Source organism: Gadus morhua, chromosome 18, assembly GCF_902167405.1.
Source record: "Gadus morhua chromosome 18, gadMor3.0, whole genome shotgun sequence".
NCBI classification, from domain to species: Eukaryota; Metazoa; Chordata; class Actinopteri; order Gadiformes; family Gadidae; genus Gadus; species Gadus morhua.
In genome coordinates, this window is record NC_044065.1 from 11,272,471 (window position 1) to 11,296,741 (window position 24,271).

A 24,271-nucleotide genomic window follows, 5' to 3' on the forward strand; every position below is an offset into this window, starting at 1 on the left:
TGTAGAATCTCCGCGTGGCAGGTCATTGCAGCCATCAACACTGTGGGCACGTGTATGGAAGGGATTCACTGAAGACCGGTAAATGTTTTACTTTTTCGAGTTTTCATTATTCTTATAGAAATGTATCATCATATTTATGAATCTTTTGCATATCAGTTTACCTATGAAATGTGTCTGTGGTCTTTATTTAGCTGAAATAGCACACGCATTGCGGAGGTAGCCCATGCCATGCCCAAAGTTTAACTCCCATAACGTTATAACACGTTATAACGGCCACTTTCGACTGATCATCAGCTCTAAGATAAGAGCAACGAGATTTATTGAAAATAAAAAATGAATGATCCCACCATTGAAAATCACATTAAACATAATTTTAATATAACCAATTCACAAAGGAGTTAAAAAGTATAGAGGTTATTTATAAAGAGACATTTCCTACTCTACATTCATCCCTTCATTGGTGTCGAATCGTCCCTTTTTAGATTTCAAGAAAGGAACAATGACATCCCTCGCCCACCAACTGAAGAGGCTTGCCTTGCCTCAGAATGACCCCAACTTGTTCACCCGGAAAGAGGTCGCCTCGCTTCTTTTCGACCCCAAATATGCTGCCACTATGGACAGGACCACCTTCTACGCCCTCGGTGAGTAGTCCTCGGGATTCAGTGTGTGTGTGTGTGTGTGTGTGTGTGTGTGTGTGTGTGTGTGTGTGTGTGTGTGTGTGTGTGTGTGTGTGTGTGTTACAGCTTGCTTGCTGATTCAGTCTTCTTCTTCTCTGATTTCCATCCTTAATCGTCACATATTTATTCTTATTATATCTTTAGGGTGTAATGGACTCGAAGAGCTTCTGGGAATTGAACCTGCATTCGCAGAGTTCCAGGACACACTATTTAACCAGGGCTCTGTGATGTTGGAAAGGAGCGTCCAGTCCAAGGAAATCAACGAGAAACTAGACAAAGGGATCTCCCTCTTCCTCGCACGCATCTCACCTTACTTTCTCCTCAAGCCAGCCCAGAAGTGCTTAGAGTGGCTCATACACAGGTATGGTTCTCAACCTAATCTTAAACCTTGATGTTAAATTCAATGGTATGTTCAGTGCAGAGTGACGGTAGTTGTTTTCTCATTTCTACAGTGTTTTTATGATGACTTATGATTTTTAGACCTATATCTATAGATACGTAAAGTATCTGAATGCTTAAAAATGGCTATACAAAGTATTACTAATTCTAATCTGTACTAATACATCTATTCTACAAACAAACACACCTTGCATTGATAACAGTGCGACTTCTCTTATAACTTTGTGTTAATCTCCCCATTCCTGAAGAACCGTCATTAAGTTCAATATGCAATATATCTTGTAGGTTCCTTATATCTTATATATTGTGGATAGTAGACTTTAAATCCCCCATTATTTCCAATCAAATCCTATCATCACATCCCCTTACCTATTTTGAACTGTGTTAACAATTTGTTCCAATGCATCACAGCATCGAGAAGTGCTCAGAAGGTCGTCTTTAAGTGTCTTTGTTTCTCCCTGGCCCGCATCATCCCAGGTTTCACATCCAGCTGTACAATGTGGACAGCCTGCTGGCGTGCACACTGCCCTACCACGAGACCAAGATCTTCTCCAGGGTGGTCCAACTCCTGAAGATCAGCGAGCCAACACACCGCTGGCATTGGCTGCACGCCTTACAGGTGTGTGTGTGTGTGTGTGTGTGTGTGTGTGTGTGTGTGTGTGTGTGTGTGTGTGTGTGTGTGTGTGTGTGTGTGTGTGTGTGTGTGTGTGTGTGTGTGTGTGTGTGTGTGTGTGTGTGTGTGTGTGTGTTTACGCAGGTAGCTTTATTTATGCTGTCGTTTCAGATGTATTTATACACTTCTGTCCAGAATTTGTTATTATATTGTCTTGGTATTGAGAGAGAAAAATAAACCGAGGCATGGTGGTCAATCATTTTGATGTAGTTGTATGGACAGTGAACATGTACAACCTAATTTGTCTTTTTGCGTACAACTTAACGTGGATGCGGCCCCCATTTCTTTGGTTGTTCTGTGTATGTGTTTAGAGGAGCGGAGTGCCATTAGCCAGAGGAACCCTGATCACTCACTGCTACAAAGACCTGAGCTTCATGGACTTCATCTGCACCATGGTCACCAAGGCTGTCGAGGTGAGCACGGAGGTGTCATCGCATGTGACATGCATGTGAATACAATGCATTTGTTTCTCTCGCTCTGTCTGTCAGTCTATGTTCCATGCCTTTTAAAATTGTACTGATGTTACTTTTTCCATGGAAAATTCCAGTGTAAAGGACATCTTTTAAAATCCTCCTTCATCAATTTGTCATAGCCTGTTTGCTGAACATGAATGCACGTGATATTAAATAAAAGTTGGTTCAATAGTAAAACTCATGCTCAATATAGTTTACAGAATCCCATTTCAATGAATCTCAATTCGGAAATACATTGAAGAAATGCCTTTTTTTTCTTCTCATATCTTCCAACACACAGAACGTGCACATTGGCCTAATGCCTCACCCCTTGACTGCATGAAATCCTAATATCAGACATATTTTTTTTTTTCTCAGGCTTATTCTACACACTCAACCACCCACTCCCAGCTCAGAGTGGTCTTCGCCTTCTACGCCTCCACCATGGTGTCTACTCTGGACGCTGTGGACAAAGTGACAGACACCATCATCTCCAAACTGCTGCCCTTTGTTCAGAAGGTAACAACATCAGTGTCATTGAATGAATATTGGAGATATCCCTGATAATTTCCCTGAAAAACGCCCCAAGATGTATTTGGATAAAAAGTTTTTTTGCGAAGCATTGCTTACACATTTGTGCACACTTTACTTTACCTCTACGAACCACTTCAAAAATGCCTTTGTTAAGCTGGTGACCCCCCTGTTGCCCTCTCCCTCCCCAGGGTCTGAAGTCGTCCGTGACGGACTACAAGGCGGCCACCTACATGATCGTGTGCCAGCTTGCAGTGAAGGTGGTGATGGAGGGCAGCCTGGTCAACACTCTGGCCCTGCACGTCGCCAAGTCCATGGTCAAGGAGCCCGTGCTCACCAAAGAGGGCCTGGGCTGTCTCATCGTCCTGATCCAGAACCAGAAGAAGGACTCTGTAGGCCCCAAGTACGTATAGGTGGATCATGGTTGGTCAGCCCGATGGGTTTAATGTGATGAACTACGTGGTCTCTGCAAACTAATGCTATTAGCTCCAGCCCCTACCTGCAAGTCAGCACACTTGAAGTCCAATGAATGGAAACTTGCCCAACGCTAGCAAATCCTCAAATTTATATCCAGGCATTAAGGTCATTTTTGACATAATCTCCTAAATTTTCATATAATCCGTTGATCAGGAAAAGTAGGAGGTGATGACAAATTCCGAAAATCTTTAAATATCGATTGAAGTAAATTCTCAACTTCCAGAGTGCGTTGTTTGTTTGTGCTGCAGAGCCTTCGGCCACCTGTGCTGCGTGAGCTCCGTGGTGGAGAGCCTCCAGGCCATGGCGCTGGTCCACGACATCAGCCCGCTGCTGCACTACCTGCTGCCCCTCCTGGTCCACGCTGTGGTCACCGAGCGCTACGGTACGGAGCCGCCCTACGTGGGAGCGTTAGACATGGCAGCAGGACATGGCGGGATGTTTGTTCTGAGTTTTCTTTTGGAATAATCCAGGAAATAGTTTTCTTCGCTTTAACAGCTTAATATAACTTTCTAGGATTTGTTTTATATTAGACTGATGGATTTTTTTTTTTTAAACTGGCTTAATTTATTCATTTATTCTGTTGAAAAGGACAGTTATAAAGTCCAGTAGGAGGAGATAGCCATTACACTTAGTTCCTCCTCTTCATTGGATGAACGCAAACCCATCACTTTGCAGACGAGATGGAGCAAGACGCTGAGGTTCCCGCTCACGGCCTGCTGCTGGAGTCCGTGGTCCGGTCCCTCCCCCTGACCAACGGCCTGGACAACACCGTGGCCAGGTCAGCGCACTGCCTCCTACCCACGCCAACCACCACAATACCTCATCAGTCTGACGGCCCCATTCCTTCATTTCTATTCTGTATACCAAACTCTTGTGGTTCTCCATGTGCAGGCTTCTCCTGGTGGAGTACCTGGGCCTGGGCGCGCCCACTGAGGAGCACATCGCCGCCCTCAACCAGAGACTGCTGCCCCTGGTGCGCCTGTTTGAGTCCAAGTGAGTGAATCCCGTAGGAAGCGGTTGGTTTGGTGCTCTGCCCGTGACTCCTGCCCGTGACTCCTGCCCGTGACTCCTTCCCGTGACTCCTAGGAGTAGGAATGCATTTTTTTACGGTGATGGATTTAAACTGGCAGTGCGGTGTAACTGGGCTGTCACCTGCAGGTACTGTGGCGCCCTGGACGACGCCCTGTCGGGTCACGTGTGTGACTTCGCTGCCGCGGAGCAGAAACAACTCTTCCACCACTTCATCTCCCTGACAATGAGCAGTGGGAAGTTCCAGGTATTTTCCCAGCATGCCTTGCCTGTCCGATAAACCGGTCAACAGTTCTACGTTAACATGTATCCATCTCGAGGGCTTGTATACTGCCCTCTTTGTTCTGTGTGACTTTGAACAATTTTGCGCTGAAATGTTGATGCATTTCTACTGTTTTGAGTCTCAGTGAATCTCTGTTTAACCTGACTTGAGGGCAGGATATTCTAGGTAATAGTGTTGTTGTTCTTTTACTTTAACCTCCTCCACCGTTTCCACAGATCCTGGGGGACTCTGACACGTCCCTGCTGCTCAGCCTGAAGCACCCGCTGTCCTCGGTCAGGAACCTGGCCGTGGAGCACCTCGCCGGCCTCCTCTCCTCTGGACAGGTGAGCACTGCCCTGCCATGGTGTGCCGGAAGGTTCTGGTCTTGTAGCCCAATGGAGGAAGATGTCCTGTCTAGATCAATTGGTAGAGCATGACTTTATCACTGCCAGGGTCCCTGTTCAGTTCCCATTGTGTCCACTCACTGTATTGTAACATGCGTTGGATAAAAAGTTCATTTTCTGGTTAACTTTGTATTAGTATAATTTGATAGTAATGATTTCATTGATGTTTCATCTTGTGTGGCCCGGGCTGAAAACCCCCTCTGCTCCTTCAGTGAGCAGAGGGGAGATACCTGGGCCTAACAGAACTCTGGTGCATTATGCTTATCACACGCAGTCTTCCAGTGTGATAAAACCCATGTACCCACATGTACCGCAAGGGTCACCCCCCCCCCCCCCCCCCCCCCCCCAGGATATTCTCGTTAGCTTGTTTCATTGGTCCGACTGTGCTCTGATGGTAACTCCTGGATGGTTGTGTGTCTCTGTGATGAGCAGCAGGAGAACCTGGACCAGAGCTTCCTGAGGGAGGCCCTTCTTGACCGCATGCAGGACCACGTCCCAGAGGTGGTGGCCGCTGCCCTCAAGGCCCTGGAGGTCAGTCTGCTAGCACAAACTTGGAGAAGCTATCATGCGGCTAACGGCTAATGGTTTCCTAACTTAGCTCTACGTTTTGGTTAATAGAAGCTATTCATTTCTTAACATGGCTCTTTATCTTTAACGATCGATGGATGGATAGATATAGTTTGATAGAGAGATTGATGGATGGATCAAATGGATATATATTTAGACTTAATGTGGTTGTAGTACTTATTTTAATCATATTTTCTATCTTCCCTTACTCCTCGTTTGTTTTTAGCTGTACATCGATCGCTTGGAGCCAGAGGACACCATTTCCTGCTTGCTGTCCCTACTGGAGAGAACCGACGTCTCATTGGCTGGACAGTGGTAAACTAAACTCCTAATCGCATCAGGAAGGGACTTTCGTTGAGATGAATTCTCCTAAAAAGCCACAGACTGCCCTTTGTTATAATCCATCTTTCAACATTTTAAAGGACAAACTATTGGTGCTGTTCTCTATGGGTGCACTGACGCCCCCACCCTCCTCCACTCGCCAGGCTCCCGGTGCTCCAGGACTGCGTGCGGGTGCTGTCGGACCCCCGCCTCGGCAGGGGCAACGCGGAGCTCTCTGAGCGGCTGGCCTGGAGGCTCCTCCCCTTCCTGGTCCTCACCGGGGCCAAGCCGGACTCGCCGCAGCTCCAGCTGGCCACCTGCGTGGCCACCTGCCCCATCCTGGCCCAGCAGCCCCTCACGCAGTCCTGGGCTAAAGGTAGCTGCCGGCGCCTGGGTTACAGTCTGGAACACGCTATGGAAAACACCGACCTCGTCTTTCTCATTTTATAATTGCCAAAGGGTAACGGGGTCAATTCTGTAAGGGAAATTCTTATGTCATGACCAGGTTCATCCATGTCGTGTGGAGAACACAAAGTGCGGATGATTCCAACTAGAGCTAAAGTAGCAAAGAACGGTTCAAATCTAAGATATGAGGTGCATAAAGTTGTGTTTATAATTAGTTACAAGATACTGTACAATAAGCATTCATGTATTTGTGTATATTTTAAGTACACAATGAGGAAGAAAGTAGACCCCCTATTTTGACCATGGTCATCAAGATGCTGAATAAAGGATGTTTCTCTCCACTGGTGTGCAGAGCTGAGTGACGTGGTGAGCAACACCAGCACCAAGGACCTGCTGGCCAAAGCCAACGCCCGCCTGGTCTCCAGCCTGTCTTCGAACCTGGCCCTCATGGATCCCTTCTCCAAGCGCTCTGCTGTGGGTCACTCACTCATTTATTCATTTATTCATTCATTCACTCATTTATTCATTGATGCACCTATTTAATCAGTCTTTCACTCATTTAATAATTCAGCAAACTCTGAACTGATCACACGAGACATGGGAAAATCTGTTAATACATAGCTGTAGTAAACAACTGAAAGCGGTTGGTTCTAAAGCAGGTAATTTTCCTGGCAATTCCATCCATGTTATTGAATTGATGGTAATTTTTTTTTTATATTGTATATAATTAGACAATGAAATAGGTCTATCTTTTTTAAACAGGCAGTGTAGGGGAGAGGGGCAGGGTGGTGTAGTGGCCAGTGGTGTATTTGACTCCCAAGCCCTAAGGTCCCGGGCTTCATCTCCAATCTCCACAACCTAACCTGGGCCCCTGCTAGAGCAAGAGGCCCTCACCCCCTACGGGCTCCTCTTCCTCTGGACTCGCTGAACATCCCTTGGGGCTAAAAGCACCCTACATGACCAACAGTAAACGTTACCATGGTCGCCTCCTCAGCTGGAGAAGTTGGCGATGGTGGTTGAGCAGCTGCAGGGCACTGGGCTGCGGGCGAGGACGGCCTTCCTGGTGCTGACCCAGACGCTGCTGCAGGGCCTGGGCCAGCAGAGCGACACCCACCACCTGGTCACCGCACAGAGGATCTACACCTGTCTGGAGCGCCACCTGCTGGAGGCCTCTGGCGATGGCAAAGTGGTGGGTTGATTTAACTTGTGTGCAACAGCTATAGAAGGTGATTTTCTTGTGTGGCCCGGGCTGAAAACCGCCTCTGCTCCTTCAGTGAGCAGAGGGGAGATACCTGGGCCTGACAGAACTCTGGTGCATTATGCTTATCACACACAGTCATTCCAGTGTGATAAAACCCATGTACCCACATGTACCCCAAGGGTCCTCCAGTGTGTCCCCCCCCCCAGAGCAGTACTGATGAATCACTATAAGAATATCACACATGTTCATTTGGATAATGCTGGTTTCCTACTTTTAAAACCCCCTTTCTGTCTCTTTATCCCTACGTCTCTCCTACACTCTATCTGTCTCTGCGTGTGCCCCCCCCCCCCTCTGTTTCCTCCCCCCTCCCTCCCTCCCATAGTCGACCAAAGGGTGCCAGACCTCCTTCTCGGGGTCCCTGACGGTGTACCTGGAGAAGGCTAGAGGCGGCTCAGCGGCCGAGGCCGAGTACCTGCACGTCCTGCTCTCTCTGCTCCGCGGCTTCATCTCCGCCCTCAAGTGCCCGGACCCCTCCTTCAGAGGTGAGCAGACACCCTGTTGATCATACACTTGTCTGGTCTCTGTTTGCCTGGGATTGGTTCTCTCTCTCTATCTACTCATTTAATTGACGGTGTCTCTCTCTGCCGTCATTTGATTGGCCGTGTGTCCCTCTGTCTCTCTCTAGGGGACGTGTGGTGGAACCCGGAGAAGCTGGACACCTCCACCTGCTGCTACCTCCACCTGCTGTGTCGCCTGTTCGACGTGACCATCAGCGGGTCCAGCCAGGGGCCCGCGGAGAGGCCCTACCGGGACCTGATGAAACTGCTCTTCCAGGTAGGTGGCGGCCCCCCTTCCTCTGTGCCGCTGATGCCTTTGTTGTTGGGGGTAGAGGGGGCAGCGTAGCGAGGGCTCGTGCTCACGTTCAAAGTTCAGCAAGAGCCCACGTAAAGCTAACCCCGCTAGTGGCCAACCTCGTAAGCAATACACCTCGTAGCGACACCGACCCGCGGCCCAATGCTGCCATAGAGAATACACTTAAAATATACCTAAGGTCCTATCTATCTCTATAACGTTCTCATGTGATGCTAGCTCCAGTTAATTGTTGACGACCCTGAACTACCGTGGTGAGACTAAAAATAGTCCTTATGGCCGTCTTTCCACTGTGAGATTGTTTAGACAAGGAACTACTTGTAGTGAACTGAATGGACAAGGCTATGGAGCCATCTTTACAGAGGCGTAGACTGACACAGGTGTCGTTCATAACATTTCTAATGGGTCTGGTACTTTACCAGGGATGGTAGAACCTGTGTTTGTCCTACGAAGATGCCTCTGCGAACACTAGGGTCTATCGGCTCTTCGTCACCACAGCATAGGGATGTGTGGCCCGGGCTGAAAACCGCCTCTGCTCCTTCAGTGAGCAGAGGGGAGATACCTGGGCCTGACAGAACTCTGGTGCATTATGCTTATCACACACAGTCATTCCAGTGTGATAAAACCCATGTACCCACATGTACCCAATGGGTCCTCCAGTGTCGTCTTTCAACTGTACACCTGTTGTTGTTCTTGTGGTTGTTGTTGTTTTTCCTAACCCCTCACCCTCTCAACCGGCCCCCAGGTGCACCTGTCCACGCCCATGGACCTGATGAAGTTCCTGTGCATGCTGTGGGACTACGGCGCCAACCAGGGCGACCAGCTGGACGTGCGTGTGGGCGCCGTCCTCCAGACCCAGGCGCTGTACGTGGGCCAGGCGGTGCTCACCGCGCTGCCCGCCAGCACGCTGCCCGCGCTGGCCTCCAACCGGTCGCCAGGTACGCCCCGAAGCCCAGGTCATAGATGTATCGATGGATGGACAAAATGGGTTTTAAACAAATTATATATTTTGGGAAATGGGCCATTATTTGAGGATGAATAGTTTAGTAGTAGTATTTTCTTTTTTGTGATAATGGATTGTTATTTAGTAGAGCTGTCAAGCGATTAAAATATTTAATCGTGATTAATCGCATTAATGTCATAGTTAACTCTAATTAATCGCGATTAATCGCAAATTCTTTTTCTATGTTAAATATCCCTTGATTTTTTTGTCCCATAATTCTTCTCATTTTAATTCTCTTATCAACATGGTGAAGTGCATCGGCTTGCCTTGTGCAAATGATTTTTTATTGATAACAACATTGGCATATACACTGATCAAAACAGGACGATACAAAAAAAGAGCCTATAGTGCAATTAAACGACTGCTTTGAACAAATGTCATTTGAACATAGCAGTCAGGCTACTGCTTCTTTGTTTTGAGCCAAAGAAAAAAATAATTGCGTTAATCGCGCGATAAAAAAATTAACGCCGTTAAATTTGGTTTGCGTTAACGCCGTTAATAACGCGTTTAACTGACAGCTCTATTATTTAGTCAACAGCAGTTGTTATCCAAAGTGACTTCATCTCGGGCAGAGTTTCTAGTAGGTAGATTGTCACCGTCAGGCATCGAGCCCAGAACCTTTTTTGCCTGTCTTTTAGTATTATAGGATCAAGATATCGTCATATTAGCGAGATTGTCTAGGCAAGGAACTGCTCGTAGTCAACTGATTGGAGACGGTAATGGACCCTTTTGACGGAGGCGTGGACAGTCACAGGTGTCGTTCATAACCTTTATAACGGGTCTGGTACTTTTATGTACCAGGGATGGTAGAACCTGTGTATGTCCTACGAACACGCCTCTGAACGTGGTCCATCGGCTCTTCGTCACTACAGCGTAGGGATGTGTGGCCCGGGCTGAAAACTGCCTCTGCTCCTTCAGTGAGCAGAGGGGAGATACCTGGGCCTGACAGAACTCTGGTGCATTATGCTTATCACACACAGTCATTCCAGTGTGATAAAACCCATGTACCCACATGAACCCAATGGGTCCTCCAGTGTAGGTACCCCTCAGAGCGATACTGTTTCAGTGATTTACAAGTTATCGATTTTTATTTTAACTCATTCCTCTTTAGAGATTAGATGTTTCTGAAAGGTAACATTAAATCAAGGTACTATCATTACAAAATAAAACAATTGTTGTAGTTTAATTTAAACTATGCGTCTGACATTTAAATTTACTGAGTGCAACAACCTAATTGGACATTGTGCGTCTCGGTTCCGGCCGGTCCTCAGTGGTGCCGTCTCTGCTGGCCTGCCTCTGCTCTCCGCTCCGGGAGGTCCGGCGGGCCGCCGTCGCCGTCCTGGACCAACTGTCCGAGGCCACGGAGTCCTCCTTCCAGCCGCTCATCACAAGGCTACTGAAGAACACGGAGGAGATCATCGCCGACCCCTCCCACCTGAGCCAGGTACGACGGCAAAGACAAAACGCACACCGACACGAAACGGCCAACTGTTACGTTCACATTCTGAAGAGTAACGCGAGCTAGGGCTGTGCAATCAATCCAATTTTGATCGTGATTTCGATTGTCAGGGTCAAATGATCTCCAAACTAATGTAATTGAAAAAAGAAATTATGTATATGTTATTTTATTCATTAAAATAACAGATGGATACATTTTTGTACATTATTTTCGATTTGAATATTTTCTTTTTAATAATCGTGATTTCAAGTTTGACCAAAATAATCTGTACTGATGTTTCTCCATTATCGAGGAGCCCTAACCCGAGCATCAACACCCCACTCACAGTCTTTCCTCACCTCAGGCGCTCAGCGTTCTGCACGAGGAGGTGAGCGCCGACGCGGAGCCGGCTGACCCCCAGAAGCCCACGCTTGGGACGGCCTTCCAGCAGCTGCTGCAGACCATCAAGACCTCGGCCTGCCCCTCCTACACGGCCGTCGCCCTGCTCCGGGCCCTGGACCACGTCAACGGAGAGGTGAGGGGGTGTGGCAGCACAACAGGCCCGCTCTGTTGATGAGCCCCTGCGGTCGACGCAGTGGCCGATGTCAATGATGCCGCCGGGTGTCGTTAGCCAACAGACGTAGCCATGCTATTTGTTCAGCATCATCAGTGTTTGACTCTCATTACTCCTGGCGAAGCAGACGCAGGCTTTTTGGTAAATGGACAGCATGTGTAATACAGTCCAGAGGTATATTGGAATATACATTCATATGGATGTGTGTATCAGCAGTACAGTCCCTGGATGATTAATTATATATAGATGCACCAAATTCTAATGCGCATTGGCGATAAACATTGGCTATAAGGGCAAACGGCAGCTAATCTGTGTATCCTGCTCAAGGGCGCCTTGGCTCTGAACCAGCAACTCTTTAGTCCCTAGACCACTATGACTTTATTCAAGCTGAACAAACCCATCTCAACTCTATGGCGGCAAACCATTTGCTTTTTTGGTTTACTTGTATGGAACAGCGGTATTATTTTTTATATATATGTTACTGGTGATCACAGGGATGTGTGGCCCGGGCTGAAAACCGCCTCTGCTCCTTCAGTGAGCAGAGGGGAGATACCTGGGCCTAACAGAACTCTGGTGCATTATGCTTATCACACACAGTCTTCCAGTGTGATAAAACCCATGTACCCACATGAACCCTTAGGGTCCTCCAGTGTGTGTCCCCCCCCCAGAGCAGTACTGATGAATCACTATAAGAATATCACACATGTTCATTTAGATAATGCTAGTTTCCTACTTTTAAAACCCCCTTTCTGTCTCTCTTTATCCCTATTTCTCTCCTACACTTTATCTGTCTCTCTGTCTCTGTCTATTTGTCTCTGTGTGTTTCCCCCCTCTGTTTTATATATAGATGCACCAAATGCTGATGGGCATTGGCGATAAACATTGGCTATAAGGGCAAACGGCAGTTAGTCTTTGTATCCTGCTTAAGGGCGCCTTGGCTCTGAACCAGCAACTCTTTAGTCGCCAGACCAATATGACTTTATTTGAAGCCCAACAAACCGTTCCTAACTCTATACCGGCCACCCTTGTGCTTTCCCGCCCTCCCCCAGTCTGTGCTGATGGCCCTGATGCCCGTGCTGGACTTGCTGGTGGTGCAGAGCGGCCAGGACCCCACCTTCCTGCGCAACGAGGCCCAGCTCTCACAGCTGGTCCTGGGCAAGTACAACGAGGAGGCGGCCCCCCTGCTGGCCAAGGACCAGGCCTGCCTGGCCCTGTTCGTCCAGGCCCTGAAGTCGCCCCTGCAGCCCTACCCGGACATCCCCAGCATCCAAGTCATGGCTCTGGAGCAGGTCTGTTATTGTGTTTTCACACACTTCCTCGTCTCATCTGAACTTGTCTTCTAAAAGGAATAGGGTGTTAAAGGGCCCCTATTTTACCACCGGGTTGAGATGTTGCGCCATTCTTTTCCATTTGTTAATATACCTATGACGTCACTATGGGCTGATTTATATTTTTATTCTATTTTATTTTATTTTCATATTTGCATGTATATAAAGAATTCATCAAAATAGGACGAGTCCATCTTCCCCAAGCCCAGTATATTCCCAGACACTCCTCAGACGATAGGTCGCACGTGCGACCGGTTCCTCGCCCCCGCCCTGTCCGTGACCTCTCTCCGTCTGACCTCTGACCCCTCCAGATCACCAAGGCCTTCTTCGCGGCGCTGGGGGAGGAGAAGGTGCAGCAGCAGCTCCTGGGCGTGATGTTTGACCTCCTGGCGGACAGCCGGGAAGCCCTCGTCTCCAGCGCCATCTCCAGCGTCTTCAAAGGGGTGAGGGGAGCCCGCAGCCACGCTCCCATGGCCTCGGTTACTTTTCTATATTTTCAAAAATGCAGGCATTCAAAGTCAGTATTAATCCATGCTGACTGACAGTTAACTTGATTCCTTTGGTAATAATGGCTATTAATAATAATAATAATATTTTTCATTGATACACCAGTTGTTATTGTTGTACAGAAGGCTATTGGGGCAACGAAAGAAAAGTGTATTCTGAGGGTAATTCTTCAATATTCGACTTCAAAAGGGTATTTTTGAGTTTTGGACATCACCACGGTCATAACCTTCCTAGCCACTACAGTCGTTTCAAGATACACTTTACAATGCTTACACTTCTCTTTTGTTTCTTCGTCCGTAGCTAGCGGTGGATGCTGAGCTGGTGGCCAAAGAGTTGGTTCCTCCAGAGAAACCTAAAGTCAGTGTGACCGTCCAGCAGACGCGCAGGAGCAAGATGCTACAGAGGTGGGGTGGACTACATTACCCAGGACTCTTTCACCTTCCCTTCACATGGTGTACTGTGAAAGCAGGTTTAGCTCATGTTTCTTTCGTAGTTCTTTGCTTTGACATAACAATATCCTACACAGTTAGTATTTAAAAAGAAAGGTTAGTCTTGGCTGCTCTAATCAGGATTTATCAAATCATTTTATTTATTTTATTTACTGCTATAAAAATATATATTTACCTATGTGACCTATTTTTGTTGGGCATTCGGTTACATATATGTAATTTTGGTAATATAGGATCAAGATATCTTCATATTAGTGAGATTGTCTAGGCAAGGAATTACTCGTAGTCAACTGAATGGAGAAGGTAATGGAGCCTTTTGACGGAGGTGTAGACAGACACAGGTGTCGTTCATAACATTTATAATGGGTCTGGTACTTTTATGTACCAGGGATGGTAGAACCTGTGTATGTCCTACGAACACGCCTCTGAACGTGGTCCATCGGCTCTTCGTCACTACAGTGTAGGGATGTGTGGCCCGGGCTGAAAACCGCCTCTGCTCCTTCAGTGAGCAGAGGGGAGATACCTGGGCCTGACAGAACTCTGGTGCATTATGCTTATCACACACAGTCATTCCAGTGTGATAAAACCCATGTACCCACATGTCGGTTATAGAGGTGTTTTTTTTTGCATTTGGTTGAATATTGCATTTGAGCAGCTAATGGCTCTGTTATGGGATGGCTTCTATCAAAGCTATGAGATACTTAAAGAGGGCATAAAGCATGTTTTTTTTTATGAGGAAAAGGAAAATCTAGAAGGGGACCAACATTTTGTTTTTGTTTTTCTCCGTGCAGGAAAGCTGAAGAGAGCGGGGAGAGTAAGCCGGAGGAGGAGGCGGTGTTGTGGCAGAGGGTCACTCTGATCCTGGAGCTGCTGCAGCACAAGAAGAAGCTGAAGAGACCCCAGGCCTTGGTCCCCGCCCTGTTCACCCTGCTGTCCAGGTAGGGGAAATGCAGACCTTGTAATTAAGGCACCGCGAGACGGACCCTGGTACTACAAACATACACACCTGGTAATACAGGTACCTGGGGGCCCAGAGCCCATCTGGTAGCACGGGGACCTCTAACCAGGGTCCCTGCCTCCCCGAGCTTTATTAACCCTCTGGTGTCTCCGTGTAGGAGCCTGCAGCCCGGCCCAGGGATCCAGGCTAACGTGGAGTACACCCGGCAGCTCCTCCTCAGCTGCCTTCTCAACGTCTGCCAGAAGCTGTCTCCAGACGGGGAGCCCGTGGCAACGGGTAGGTCCAGAAAAGATTGGGGCCTCTTTCCCATCTTGAAATACATTTTCATCAACAGTCAATAATCAACAAACAATATTCTGTCTCTTCAGGAATGCTGTTTTTAATATACATTCCAAGTTTGACTATTCTTCATAAATCCTGTTCTTGTGCAGACATTCTGGAGGAGGACAAGTTCAACGTGGAGCTGGTGGTCCAGTGTGTGAGGGTGTCAGACATGCCCCAGACCCACCACCACGCCCTCCTCCTGCTGGGAACCGTGGCCAGCATGTTCCCCGTGAGCTACTCCCTCCAGACAGTGATACACCACACGTTGATACCCCGCACACAGTGATACCCCGAACACATTGATACCCCGAACACAGTGATCCACTAATTGATACCCTGCACACCTTGATGCCCTGCACACAATTAAATATCCCTGTACATGCTTCTTTTTGCGGTGGGCGTAGTTGACCTCGCCTTTGGCCCTAGCTCGTCATCGGTCGGGACAAGGAAGTGTTTTAACCCCCGACCCTTTCCGTCCTCAGGAGAAGGTGCTGCACAACATCATGCCCATCTTCACCTTCATGGGGGCCAACATCATGCGCCTGGACGACTCCTACAGCTTCCAGGTCATCAACAAGACGGTGCAGACGGTCATCCCCGCCCTGATCAAGGTGAGTGCGGGGTTAGGTCTCATGACCGAGTGTCTCCCACGAGGCTAGGCAGAGCTAGTGCTGAAGCTAGCGGACTAGTCGAGGGTTTTTGGGTAGTGGCTTTGGCGGGATTGAGTATTGAGTATATTTATACTGGCTGGTTTCTACCAAGTTGCCACCGCAGCTTTAATAATATGATGAGACTGGTACTTTTATGTACCGGGAATGGTTAAACCTGTGTTTGTCCTACGAAAGACGCCTCTGTGAACGGGGGTCTAGTGGCTCTTCATCACTACAGCGTAGGGATGTGTGGCCCGGGCTGAAAACCGCCTCTGCTCCTTCAGTGAGCAGAGGGGAGATACCTGGGCCTAACAGAACTCTGGTGCATTATGCTTATCACACACAGTCATTCCAGTGTGATAAAACCCATGTACCCACATGTACCCCAAGGGTGAGAAAGTTTACATGAGTGGAGTAAATGGCACCAAGATACTGAAGCTACTCCCTTCCTTCCTCCTTTCCTTCGTTCCTGTGTTATCTTCCCTTCATCTCTCGCCCTCTCCCCACCAGGCCCACGAGGGCAGTGAGACCAGCAACATGGACGTGGTGGTCATCAAGATCGTGCACGTGTTCGTGGACGCCCTGCCCCACGTGCCCGAGCACCGGCGCCTGCCCATCCTGTCCCAGCTGGTGACCACGCTGGGGCCCGCCCGCTTCCTCTGGGTCCTCATGCTGCTCCTGTTCAAGCAGCACGCCACCAAGACCGCCGGCTCGGCCGCTGACAAGGCGAGACATGAATCATGGGCTTTTTAATCCAATTTTGATCGATAGCATAATAATTGACCATTATAAATATTAATCGTTATATACTTTTTTTTTTTTTATAAAGCGATCCAAATGCACTCAATCACAAAATGAAATGTGTTTTAAAAAAAAAAAAACAATATCAAACAAGGATATTACAAAGCCTTTCAATATCATTGAGTCATATTATTAGATGCTGTACAGAAAATATTCAGCTATATTTTGCCTCATTTTTAATACTTTAAGAATAAGTTAATTTAGTCTTGCGATAAACCAAATGTGATGCATTTAACCGTTGTGGTCACTCTGCTAAACACTGTCGGAGTGGGAAGGGGTTTCAGGTTATACGTATCGGTGGAGCGCACCCTCCCTGTACTCTAGACCCTAATGGTAGACATGGTTCTGTGGGGCCAGGAGGTGGCTCTGGAGATGGACGTGGAGTTCTGGACCTCTCTGTGCTGTACCTTCGAGGTGTCGGAGCAGCTCACCTCCGTCATCCACATCCTGCAGTACCTCATGGGCCTGCCCCAGGACAAGGAGGACGGTGAGATCCAGCGCCCCTTCACATTGATAAGACTTTACGGACGCTGTCGTTGTTATAACCCTCTCTTACTGCCCTCTGGTGGCTGGGAGTCAAACAGCCGAACCACTACACTGTCCTTGGACCCCTCACACACAATCTAAATCAAGTGTTTAATTAGCTTTCCGACCTAGAAGCTTACTACACTGGGATCAAGTTTGGATTCAAATATTGCCCATAATAAATAAACGCTAATTATACAAATACTATGTATAATAAATATAATACTACAAAAATGTTAATAATGGCTATTACCCTGAAGTGGATTAAATAAACAACGCTGCCGCCCTCCACCAGCAGTTCCTGCTACCACGCGGACCCCGGCCCCCCGTCGAGGGGCGAGGAGGAAGGAGCCCCAGCCGCAGGAGGAGGAGAAGGCCGAGGAGCTCCTATTCAACGTGGAGGCCCACAGCAGCAAGGAGCTCAGGCACTTCAAGTTCCTCTCCGTCAACTTCACCGCCCAGCTCCTCGCCGCCAGCGGCTTCATCGGGAAGGTAGGACCACCAACTCCTCAGGGGGTCTTCTGGAGTAGTCCTAGGGACCACTTGCTCTCAGGGGGTCTTCTGGAGCAGTCCTAGGGACCGCTAGCTCTCAGGGGGTCTTCTGGAGTAGTCCTAGGGACCACTAGCTCTCAGGGGGTCTTCTGGAGTAGTCCTAGGGACCACTAGCTCTCAGGGGGTCTTCTGGAGTAGTCCTAGGGACCACTAGCTCTCAGGGGGTCTTCTGGAGCTGTCCTAGGGACCACTAGCTCGCAGGGGGTCTTCTGGAGTAGTCCTAGGGACCACTAGCTCGCAGGGGGTCTTCTGGAGTAGTAATTCTCGTAGGGGAGATATGACCAGTTGCGGTTATCGTTGGAGAAACTCCACCTGATGCAATTCTTCTCAATCTTCTTTGTTTTTTTGATGTCATGAAAAATAAGTTTACACGACTTCATTCATTATTTTTCTGTCTTTGTTGTTGCAGCTCGCAGATACCACCGATGCTGGGGAGGATGACGGTCTTCTACAGCTGCAGCAGAGGTGTGTGTGTGTGTGTGTGTGCGTGTGCGTGTGCGTGCGTGCGTGCGTGTGCGTGCGTGCGTCATCAGGAGTGTTTGAACATGGACCAAACTCCCAGTGACGGTAATAATAAAGTTTCAAAGGCTCACATTTGGATGTCTGTTTCACTTTCAGCCTGCTGGAGGAAACACTGCGCTACATCCACAGTGTGGCCCGCTGTGTGGAGGAGAACTCAGACAAGCCTACCGCCAAGTTCTGGAGGGCTCTGCTCAACAAGGCCTACGACGTCCTGGATAAGGTGAGCTAGCAGTGCTAACACCATGGATCACTGCCACAAATGGTACTGCTACGGTGACTATATTCATATAGACTTACTCATTATCATTGGGGGTAATGGTAGTTTGAACTTTGTATCGCCGATCAAATAATTATAAGTGTGAGGGTGCAAGGTTGATGGCCTTAACCTTATCATCCCCAACGGGAAATTATGGAGCTAGGCAAACTTAAGTTCATCTCTTTTTGTGCAGAAAATCTGGTGGTTCAATCATTTAATATAGAATTTTACGTTGATCTTTTCCCATTTAAAAACATGAAACATTCCTGTAACGGTGCAACGTCTTCTATTACCAAGGTGAACTCCCTGTTGCCCACGGATACCTTCATCATGGTGATGAAGGGGCTAATGACCAATCGTCTGCCGTCAGTCCGGAGGAAGGCCATGGAGCTGCTGAACAACAAGCTGCAGCACAAGACCAAGTGGGAGGAGCAGCAGGTACACTCGCACGCTCACTCACTCACTCACTCACTCACTCCATACAAACACACCATCTATAGCCAAACTATACCATCATCTCCCTTATTGAGCCAAAGCTCTTGTATGACAGGCACTTGGCGTCGTCCTTTTGTTTTCATTTTACTCATGTACATCCACCTGGATAACACAAGACTTTAACCTATTTTTAAGTACCGACTTAATGCAGATGAGTCCGTTAGTATTGTATTAACGTCTTGAATGTTCCGCTGGCAGGTCACGGTGCTGCTGCGTCTCTCAGACGACCTGCTGGCCATCGTGGGTAGGGGTCACGGCCAGGGCGCGGAGCAGCCGGAGGCGGAGATGAGGGAGGAGCAGGAGGAGGAGCTGGCCATCAACCGGCAGACGGCGCTCTACAGCCTCAAGCTGCTGTGCCGCAACTTCGGCGCCGCCCACCCGGAGGCCTTCGTCCCCGTGCTGCAGCGCGCCGTGGAGGTTGCCACGGCGACGGAGGAGGAGAAGAACGTGACGGGCAGTGCCCTGCTCTGCATCGCCGAGGTGGCCAGCGTGCTCAAGACCCTGGCCATCCCCCAGCTGCCCCGGTGAGGAGACGGGGGCGCACCGGGCGCTGTGCTTCGTGGCTTATGGTCGTCCACTTACTGTTTGGGGATCCTGGGCACCCTCTGACTAAAGGCGAACCAAAGCCAACCGATGTAGTTTGGTTCCATTCCCCCTTGGGCACAACCCCATGGTTTGAAAGTATTTACTCTAAAACCCCGGTCTTGTGAAACACTTTGGAGAAAAGCGTTCCCATGCATAATGCAATGTGCAACGTTTAGTTAAAGTGGGAGGAACGGAGAAAATAAGTATCAATAAAGTTGTGTGTGTCTGTTCCAGACTGATGCCGGCGGTGCTGCAGACGATGGAGGAGAGGAAGGACCTGCTGTCCAACGAGATCTACCTGCTGAGCGCCGTCACGGCCCTGCAGCGCGTGTCGGAGACGCTGCCCCACTTCATCAGCCCCTACCTGCACGCCACCGTCTCACAGGTCAGCAGCCACGCCTCCACACTCACCTGAAAATGCTGCGTTGCAGGAAGGGGCAGCACACGATTATGACTTGTTGATAAAAAAATCGATGCACAACGTTTGTTCGAATATGACTGAAAGTGGGGGCGAGAACGGAAGCGGGAAGATCTTTTGGGGTGTTTAGGCGTCGTTGTTATGGCAGTGCTTCTCAGCCCAATGGGATTTCACTTAATAATAACTTCATTCATACAACTTATAGAGTGATAATTATCACATGAGGTTTGTCTTTAGGTCTTCAAAATGTTGTGTGAATCCTTATAGTGGAAGTCATCACGATTCCAGTTTTTTGGATTTTTTTGTGAAAACTCATTGCGACTTAATATACATTTTTATTTACATCCTTGCGATTGCCAACTTAATTTGCCACGCAACTAAATATATCTTCAGAGTCTTTAATCATCTTGAAAGTGAAAGATATCGTCATTATTACAAGTTCCCTTAAATGCTGTGTGCCCTGCGACGACAAGCCCTCAACACGTTCTTCATTGGTTCTCATCATCAGGTGTGTCGGATATCCCGGCTAGCAGAGACCTCTGCCACGTCCCCCCAGCTCTCCGCCCGCCTCACCTCCCTCAGCTCCACCCTGGCCACCAAGGTGCCCCCCAGGGTCCTGCTGCCCACCCTCACAAAGTGCTACAACGACATGGTCCCCGCAAAGCAGGTGTGTGAAACGAGTGTGACTGTGCTCGAAAGTTCATTGCTCTGATCTAAAAACGTTTGTGTCATTGTGCATTGTACTCCAATATTATAACCAAAACGCTGAGTTTAAATTGGTTTCTTTGTTTCTGCAGAGCCATCTAGGTCCCCTCATGTCCATTTTGAAGGCACACATCACTCACATGGAGAAGGATCAGCTGAACACCCACCAGTCAGAGCTCACCTCCTTCTTCCTCACTGCACTGGACTTCCGGGCCCAGCACTGCCAGGTAGTGGCAGGTCCTGTCCTCCGTCTGTCTTTACCCCTCACTTCTGTTGGTCCAGCGGGGAATCCCCGTTGGTCCAGGAGTACCTTGACTGTCCTGTTTTGTATCGCGTTCTTGTTCATAGGTTATTGTCTAAAGTCTATTGTTAAAGGACTAGCAGTGCAGTTTGTTCTGAAGTGGGTGGGGTGTAGTAGTTTTAAGCGCTCATACTCCTCAACACCCGAGGATACCATTCATAATACAACTGCAAAGACCCGTTGCCATTCCGGGGTGCTGTCACTAAGCATCCAAGCGGCCATGTTTTTTCCTCTCCTGACAGGGTGATCTGCCGAAGACGGCGGAGGTGGAGGGCTTCACTATCGACTGTCTCCTCGCCATGGTGATGAAGCTCTCAGAGATCACCTTCAGACCGCTCTTCTTCAAGGTAACAAGGAAAAACTTGATTGGTTCCAATGTGTTGAAAGCTTGCTGTTTCACCCCCATGTGTGCTGATATCGTTTTAGATTGTGCTATGTTTTACCCGGGTCCAGTGGTCAGACATCTCCTACCCTTCTATAACCTGTGGTCCTCTGGCTCCTCCTGCTGCAGCTGTTTGACTGGAGCAAGACGGAGACGGAGGGGAAGCAGAGGCTGCTGACCTTCTACCGGCTGGCCGACCGCATCGCAGACCGCCTCAAGGGGCTCTTCGTGCTGTTCGCCGGCAACCTCGTCAAGCCCTTCTCCGACCTCCTCCAGCAGACCAACGTCGCAAAGACAGGTGGGTCCGCTCTCCACGATTGGATTGGCCACTTTTAATGGTCATGTGATCAGACGACAGAATGTGCTGACTAGCCACTAGCTTCTACTTTCTTTTTTTTTGGCCAAGCGCAAACTTGTAGCAACAAACACTGAGTTATAGTTTATTGCTGAATTATAAATTACATTTATTTCTGAGTTGTGTGACAGATTGATTAACCCTGTTTTATAGAATAGCTAACAAGGAGGTTCGAGCTTTTCATCGACAACCTCCACTCGTATTTGCATACAACACATTTCAATTTTCCTAACTTGTTTAAATTCTCCAGTTTTAAAGAGCTAAGGCAGGTCACGGATTCAGGGAATGTTTGGTCCGAAATGACTTCTATGTCAAATAACACGGTTGCCCCCGCTCCCTCCGGCCAGACGAGGCGCTGTTTGACTCGGCGGACGGGGTGGAAAAGAGCACCATGCTGCTGCACCACGTGCTGGACTGCATGTTCAAGATCTTCATGTACGACACGCACCACTTCCTGAGCAAGGACCGCGCCGAGGCCCTCATGGGGCCCCTAGTGGATCAGGTGGGTCCGAGCATCATAGCTGGAAGTCAAACGTGAATTCAGCCAAACGTGGAGGGGAAGTCGGTAAAGCCTAAATGGGAGGTAGGATCTAGGTGAAGCTAGCCAAACTCTTTTTAGGAAACCCGATTGGCAGGTCATATAAGGTTTGCTCTACCGGTTTCTGTACTCCTTTGCGAGGTGAAACGTAACGACAGTAAAGTAAGTCGCTAAGTGAAGCAAGGGGTAAAGAAATGTGGACTGAATTCCCAGTGAATTCTGTGATGCCTTTTGAGCAAGGCAGGTCTCTCATTCATTTTGAGAATAGTTTATGAGATGGGTGGGGAGAGCAGTAATTCCTCTAGTTATATTATCTTGCTCTCCAATAGAAATATATATTTTATGGCATAATGTTCAAAATAATAAGAAATAAGTAGGTGCACGAACAAGGGCCCAGTTATGCTTTCTAAAGCGATGAACCTATTTCGGTTGTCATGGTTATCATAAACGTTGTTCTTCAGTTGGAGAACACCCTCGGGGGGGAGGAGTCGTACCAGCTCCGGGTGACCCAGCACCTGGTGCCCTGCCTGGGCCAGTTCTCCGTTGCCATGGGTGACGACACGCAGTGGAAGACCCTCAACTACCAGGTCCTGCTCAAGACCCGGCACAGCTCGTCTAAGGTAGGAGTCCTACACAGGCGCACACCAAGTACAGGGAATGAATCTCCCTGTGGGGAATAATAAAAATATCAGAAGTTTAAATAAATACCTGCTCCTTAATAACCTGAATCTGAAATCACCTCAGATGAATTCTACATGACCACAATAGTACATAGTATTTTTCTTCTTAACAATAAATAGGAATGTTGCCGAGGTCGTTTGCTTCAGGGAAAATCAGCGTGTGTTTTTAATGTATGAAGCCAGCCAGGAGTAAATGTCAAAGTGACATTGGCTCACATCTCTGGTCACCTCCACTCACCCCCTGCTCTCCACACCTTAGGTGCGCTTCTCCGCTCTGCTGATGGTGATGGAGCTGGCCCGCAAGCTGAGGGAGAACTACATGGTGCTGCTGCCCGAGACCATCCCTTTCCTGGCCGAACTCATGGAGGGTAAGTTAGCCCACCCCAGTCCCTTTGGGTCCAACGTAGGGATGCTCCAGTCCCATACCGGCCTAATATGTTAACATGTGGTGCCGGTATTGGAAGCTGAGGTCATGAGTAGTGCCGATCTGAACTTCCTAAGTCGTTAAATCTAAGCTGCTCTTCCATCAAATGAGAGTGCAATAGTACATTTTGTAAGTTCATTGTCAGTTCAAAGCTTACCTTTGGAATGTGTGTGCAGATCTATAGGATCAATACTAATACATCTAGTAGTAAATACCCTTGTCATTTCTCACCTTTCATAAAAGTCTGTCCAACAGTGCACAAATCGCATAATTTTCATGATTCCTCCAAAAACATTTCAGATCATGTAATATTTTTCTTGCTTGCCTAAAAATTGCTGCAAAACTTTGTACAATACAAAATGATGTTAAATAATTAAAACGTCAGTGTTGTGTGTCCCACATAAATACATGCACGTTCTCCTTTCACGTTGAATATATGATGTTGCTTTGGGTGTGAAAGCCCTATAGCGCCTGCCTGTAGGATTTGGGTTGAACTACCTATGTCTGTTCCCCTTGTCCAGATGAATCCGAGGAGGTGGAACATCAGGTCCAGAAGGTCATCCAGGAGATGGAGAACATCCTGGGGGAACCTCTGCAGAGCTACTTTTAACTCACACACCACCCCATAGCACACTACACACACACATAACTCCACCTTCGGTAATTCCAGCTAGCAGTTATTGCTACATGGGTGTCTGTACTTTAAATGCCTTTAGAAGGAATTAAACAGCGGCTTGACTATATTTGCACGGCTCCTTAGCGAATTTATAAATCTCTGCCGCAGCCACAAATATCTAGGTGGCCGTTTTGGAAAGACTCACCATTCCCAAGCATCATCTCAAACGTACACAAGTCTCATTGTGTATGTCTGATCACTTTCACCAACCAACAAGTAATTTTTCCCTGAATGCCATTTTTCAGGTCAGTGCTGTGGTTGCATTCAGGCCTACGTATTGGTCATTTGTTTTTGGCCAACTCAAAGTTAGGTAATATTTTGTATTTTGGGTTGAATCAGTGTGACTGAGTATTTTTAATCTTTAATCAAACTATTTGTTTGCTTAAAAGGTAACTTTTTTTTTCTTAGACATATTGAAGGAATGGAGTAGGAATCATTAATTAAGAACTTTTCTTGTACCTTCCAGATGATGTATACATGTTATGTGTTTCTGTATTTGTTATATGTGAAGATGTCATTCATCATTAAATGTATGCATCTATTGGCTAAGAAACGTA

General features: G+C 48.0%; 1 protein-coding gene and 7 non-coding genes across 9 annotated transcripts; all 8 read left to right on the plus strand.

The window, feature by feature from the left end:
• Window positions 1-9: 9 nt before the first annotated feature.
• Window positions 10-24,271, plus strand: heatr1 (HEAT repeat containing 1). 2 transcript variants are annotated; one of them, XM_030340568.1, is made up of 45 exons: window positions 10-78; window positions 483-641; window positions 822-1,038; window positions 1,554-1,695; window positions 2,061-2,162; window positions 2,580-2,720; window positions 2,924-3,135; window positions 3,458-3,591; window positions 3,885-3,987; window positions 4,101-4,202; window positions 4,368-4,485; window positions 4,737-4,844; window positions 5,337-5,435; window positions 5,698-5,786; window positions 5,957-6,168; window positions 6,550-6,671; window positions 7,192-7,386; window positions 7,781-7,940; window positions 8,084-8,232; window positions 9,014-9,206; window positions 10,543-10,715; window positions 11,074-11,244; window positions 12,333-12,572; window positions 12,923-13,054; window positions 13,419-13,522; window positions 14,359-14,505; window positions 14,683-14,801; window positions 14,957-15,078; window positions 15,332-15,460; window positions 16,010-16,225; window positions 16,658-16,787; window positions 17,121-17,317; window positions 17,787-17,842; window positions 17,996-18,119; window positions 18,453-18,593; window positions 18,849-19,174; window positions 19,470-19,620; window positions 20,162-20,320; window positions 20,451-20,585; window positions 20,902-21,006; window positions 21,171-21,339; window positions 21,744-21,898; window positions 22,396-22,554; window positions 22,874-22,982; window positions 23,560-24,271. In XM_030340568.1, exons 2-45 carry the CDS (start codon window positions 500-502, stop codon window positions 23,646-23,648), a joined length of 6,498 nt encoding a protein of 2,165 aa, XP_030196428.1. In that variant the 5' UTR covers window positions 10-78; window positions 483-499; the 3' UTR covers window positions 23,649-24,271. The 2 variants fall into 2 exon arrangements, with proteins under 2 accessions (XP_030196428.1, XP_030196429.1); XM_030340569.1 differs by having other exon boundaries at window positions 17,124-17,317; window positions 23,560-23,916.
• On the plus strand, window positions 5,087-5,213 carry LOC115531740 (small nucleolar RNA ACA64). The gene has a single exon (XR_003973937.1). It is a non-coding gene; the product is annotated as a small nucleolar RNA ACA64 (small nucleolar RNA).
• Window positions 7,442-7,569, plus strand: LOC115531744 (small nucleolar RNA ACA64). Its single transcript, XR_003973940.1, has one exon. It is a non-coding gene; the product is annotated as a small nucleolar RNA ACA64 (small nucleolar RNA).
• LOC115531745 (small nucleolar RNA ACA64) lies at window positions 8,783-8,910 on the plus strand. Its single transcript, XR_003973941.1, has one exon. It is a non-coding gene; the product is annotated as a small nucleolar RNA ACA64 (small nucleolar RNA).
• Window positions 10,160-10,287, plus strand: LOC115531747 (small nucleolar RNA ACA64). Its single transcript, XR_003973943.1, has one exon. It is a non-coding gene; the product is annotated as a small nucleolar RNA ACA64 (small nucleolar RNA).
• Window positions 11,789-11,915, plus strand: LOC115531741 (small nucleolar RNA ACA64). Its single transcript, XR_003973938.1, has one exon. It is a non-coding gene; the product is annotated as a small nucleolar RNA ACA64 (small nucleolar RNA).
• LOC115531746 (small nucleolar RNA ACA64) lies at window positions 14,043-14,170 on the plus strand. The gene has a single exon (XR_003973942.1). It is a non-coding gene; the product is annotated as a small nucleolar RNA ACA64 (small nucleolar RNA).
• Window positions 15,754-15,881, plus strand: LOC115531742 (small nucleolar RNA ACA64). The gene has a single exon (XR_003973939.1). It is a non-coding gene; the product is annotated as a small nucleolar RNA ACA64 (small nucleolar RNA).

What these genes read in the sequence shown, in the direction of transcription:
- heatr1 (XM_030340568.1), top strand. Translation starts at nt 500, where the DNA reads ATGACATCCCTCGCCCACCAACTGAAGAGGCTTGCCTTGCCTCAGAAT. An exon ending in ATTGGCTGCACGCCTTACAG is followed by an intron (nt 1,696 to 2,060) that starts GTGTGTGTGTGT and finishes GTATGTGTTTAG; the next exon opens with AGGAGCGGAGTGCCATTAGC. An exon ending in TGGGGCCCCTAGTGGATCAG is followed by an intron (nt 21,899 to 22,395) that starts GTGGGTCCGAGC and finishes GTTGTTCTTCAG; the next exon opens with TTGGAGAACACCCTCGGGGG.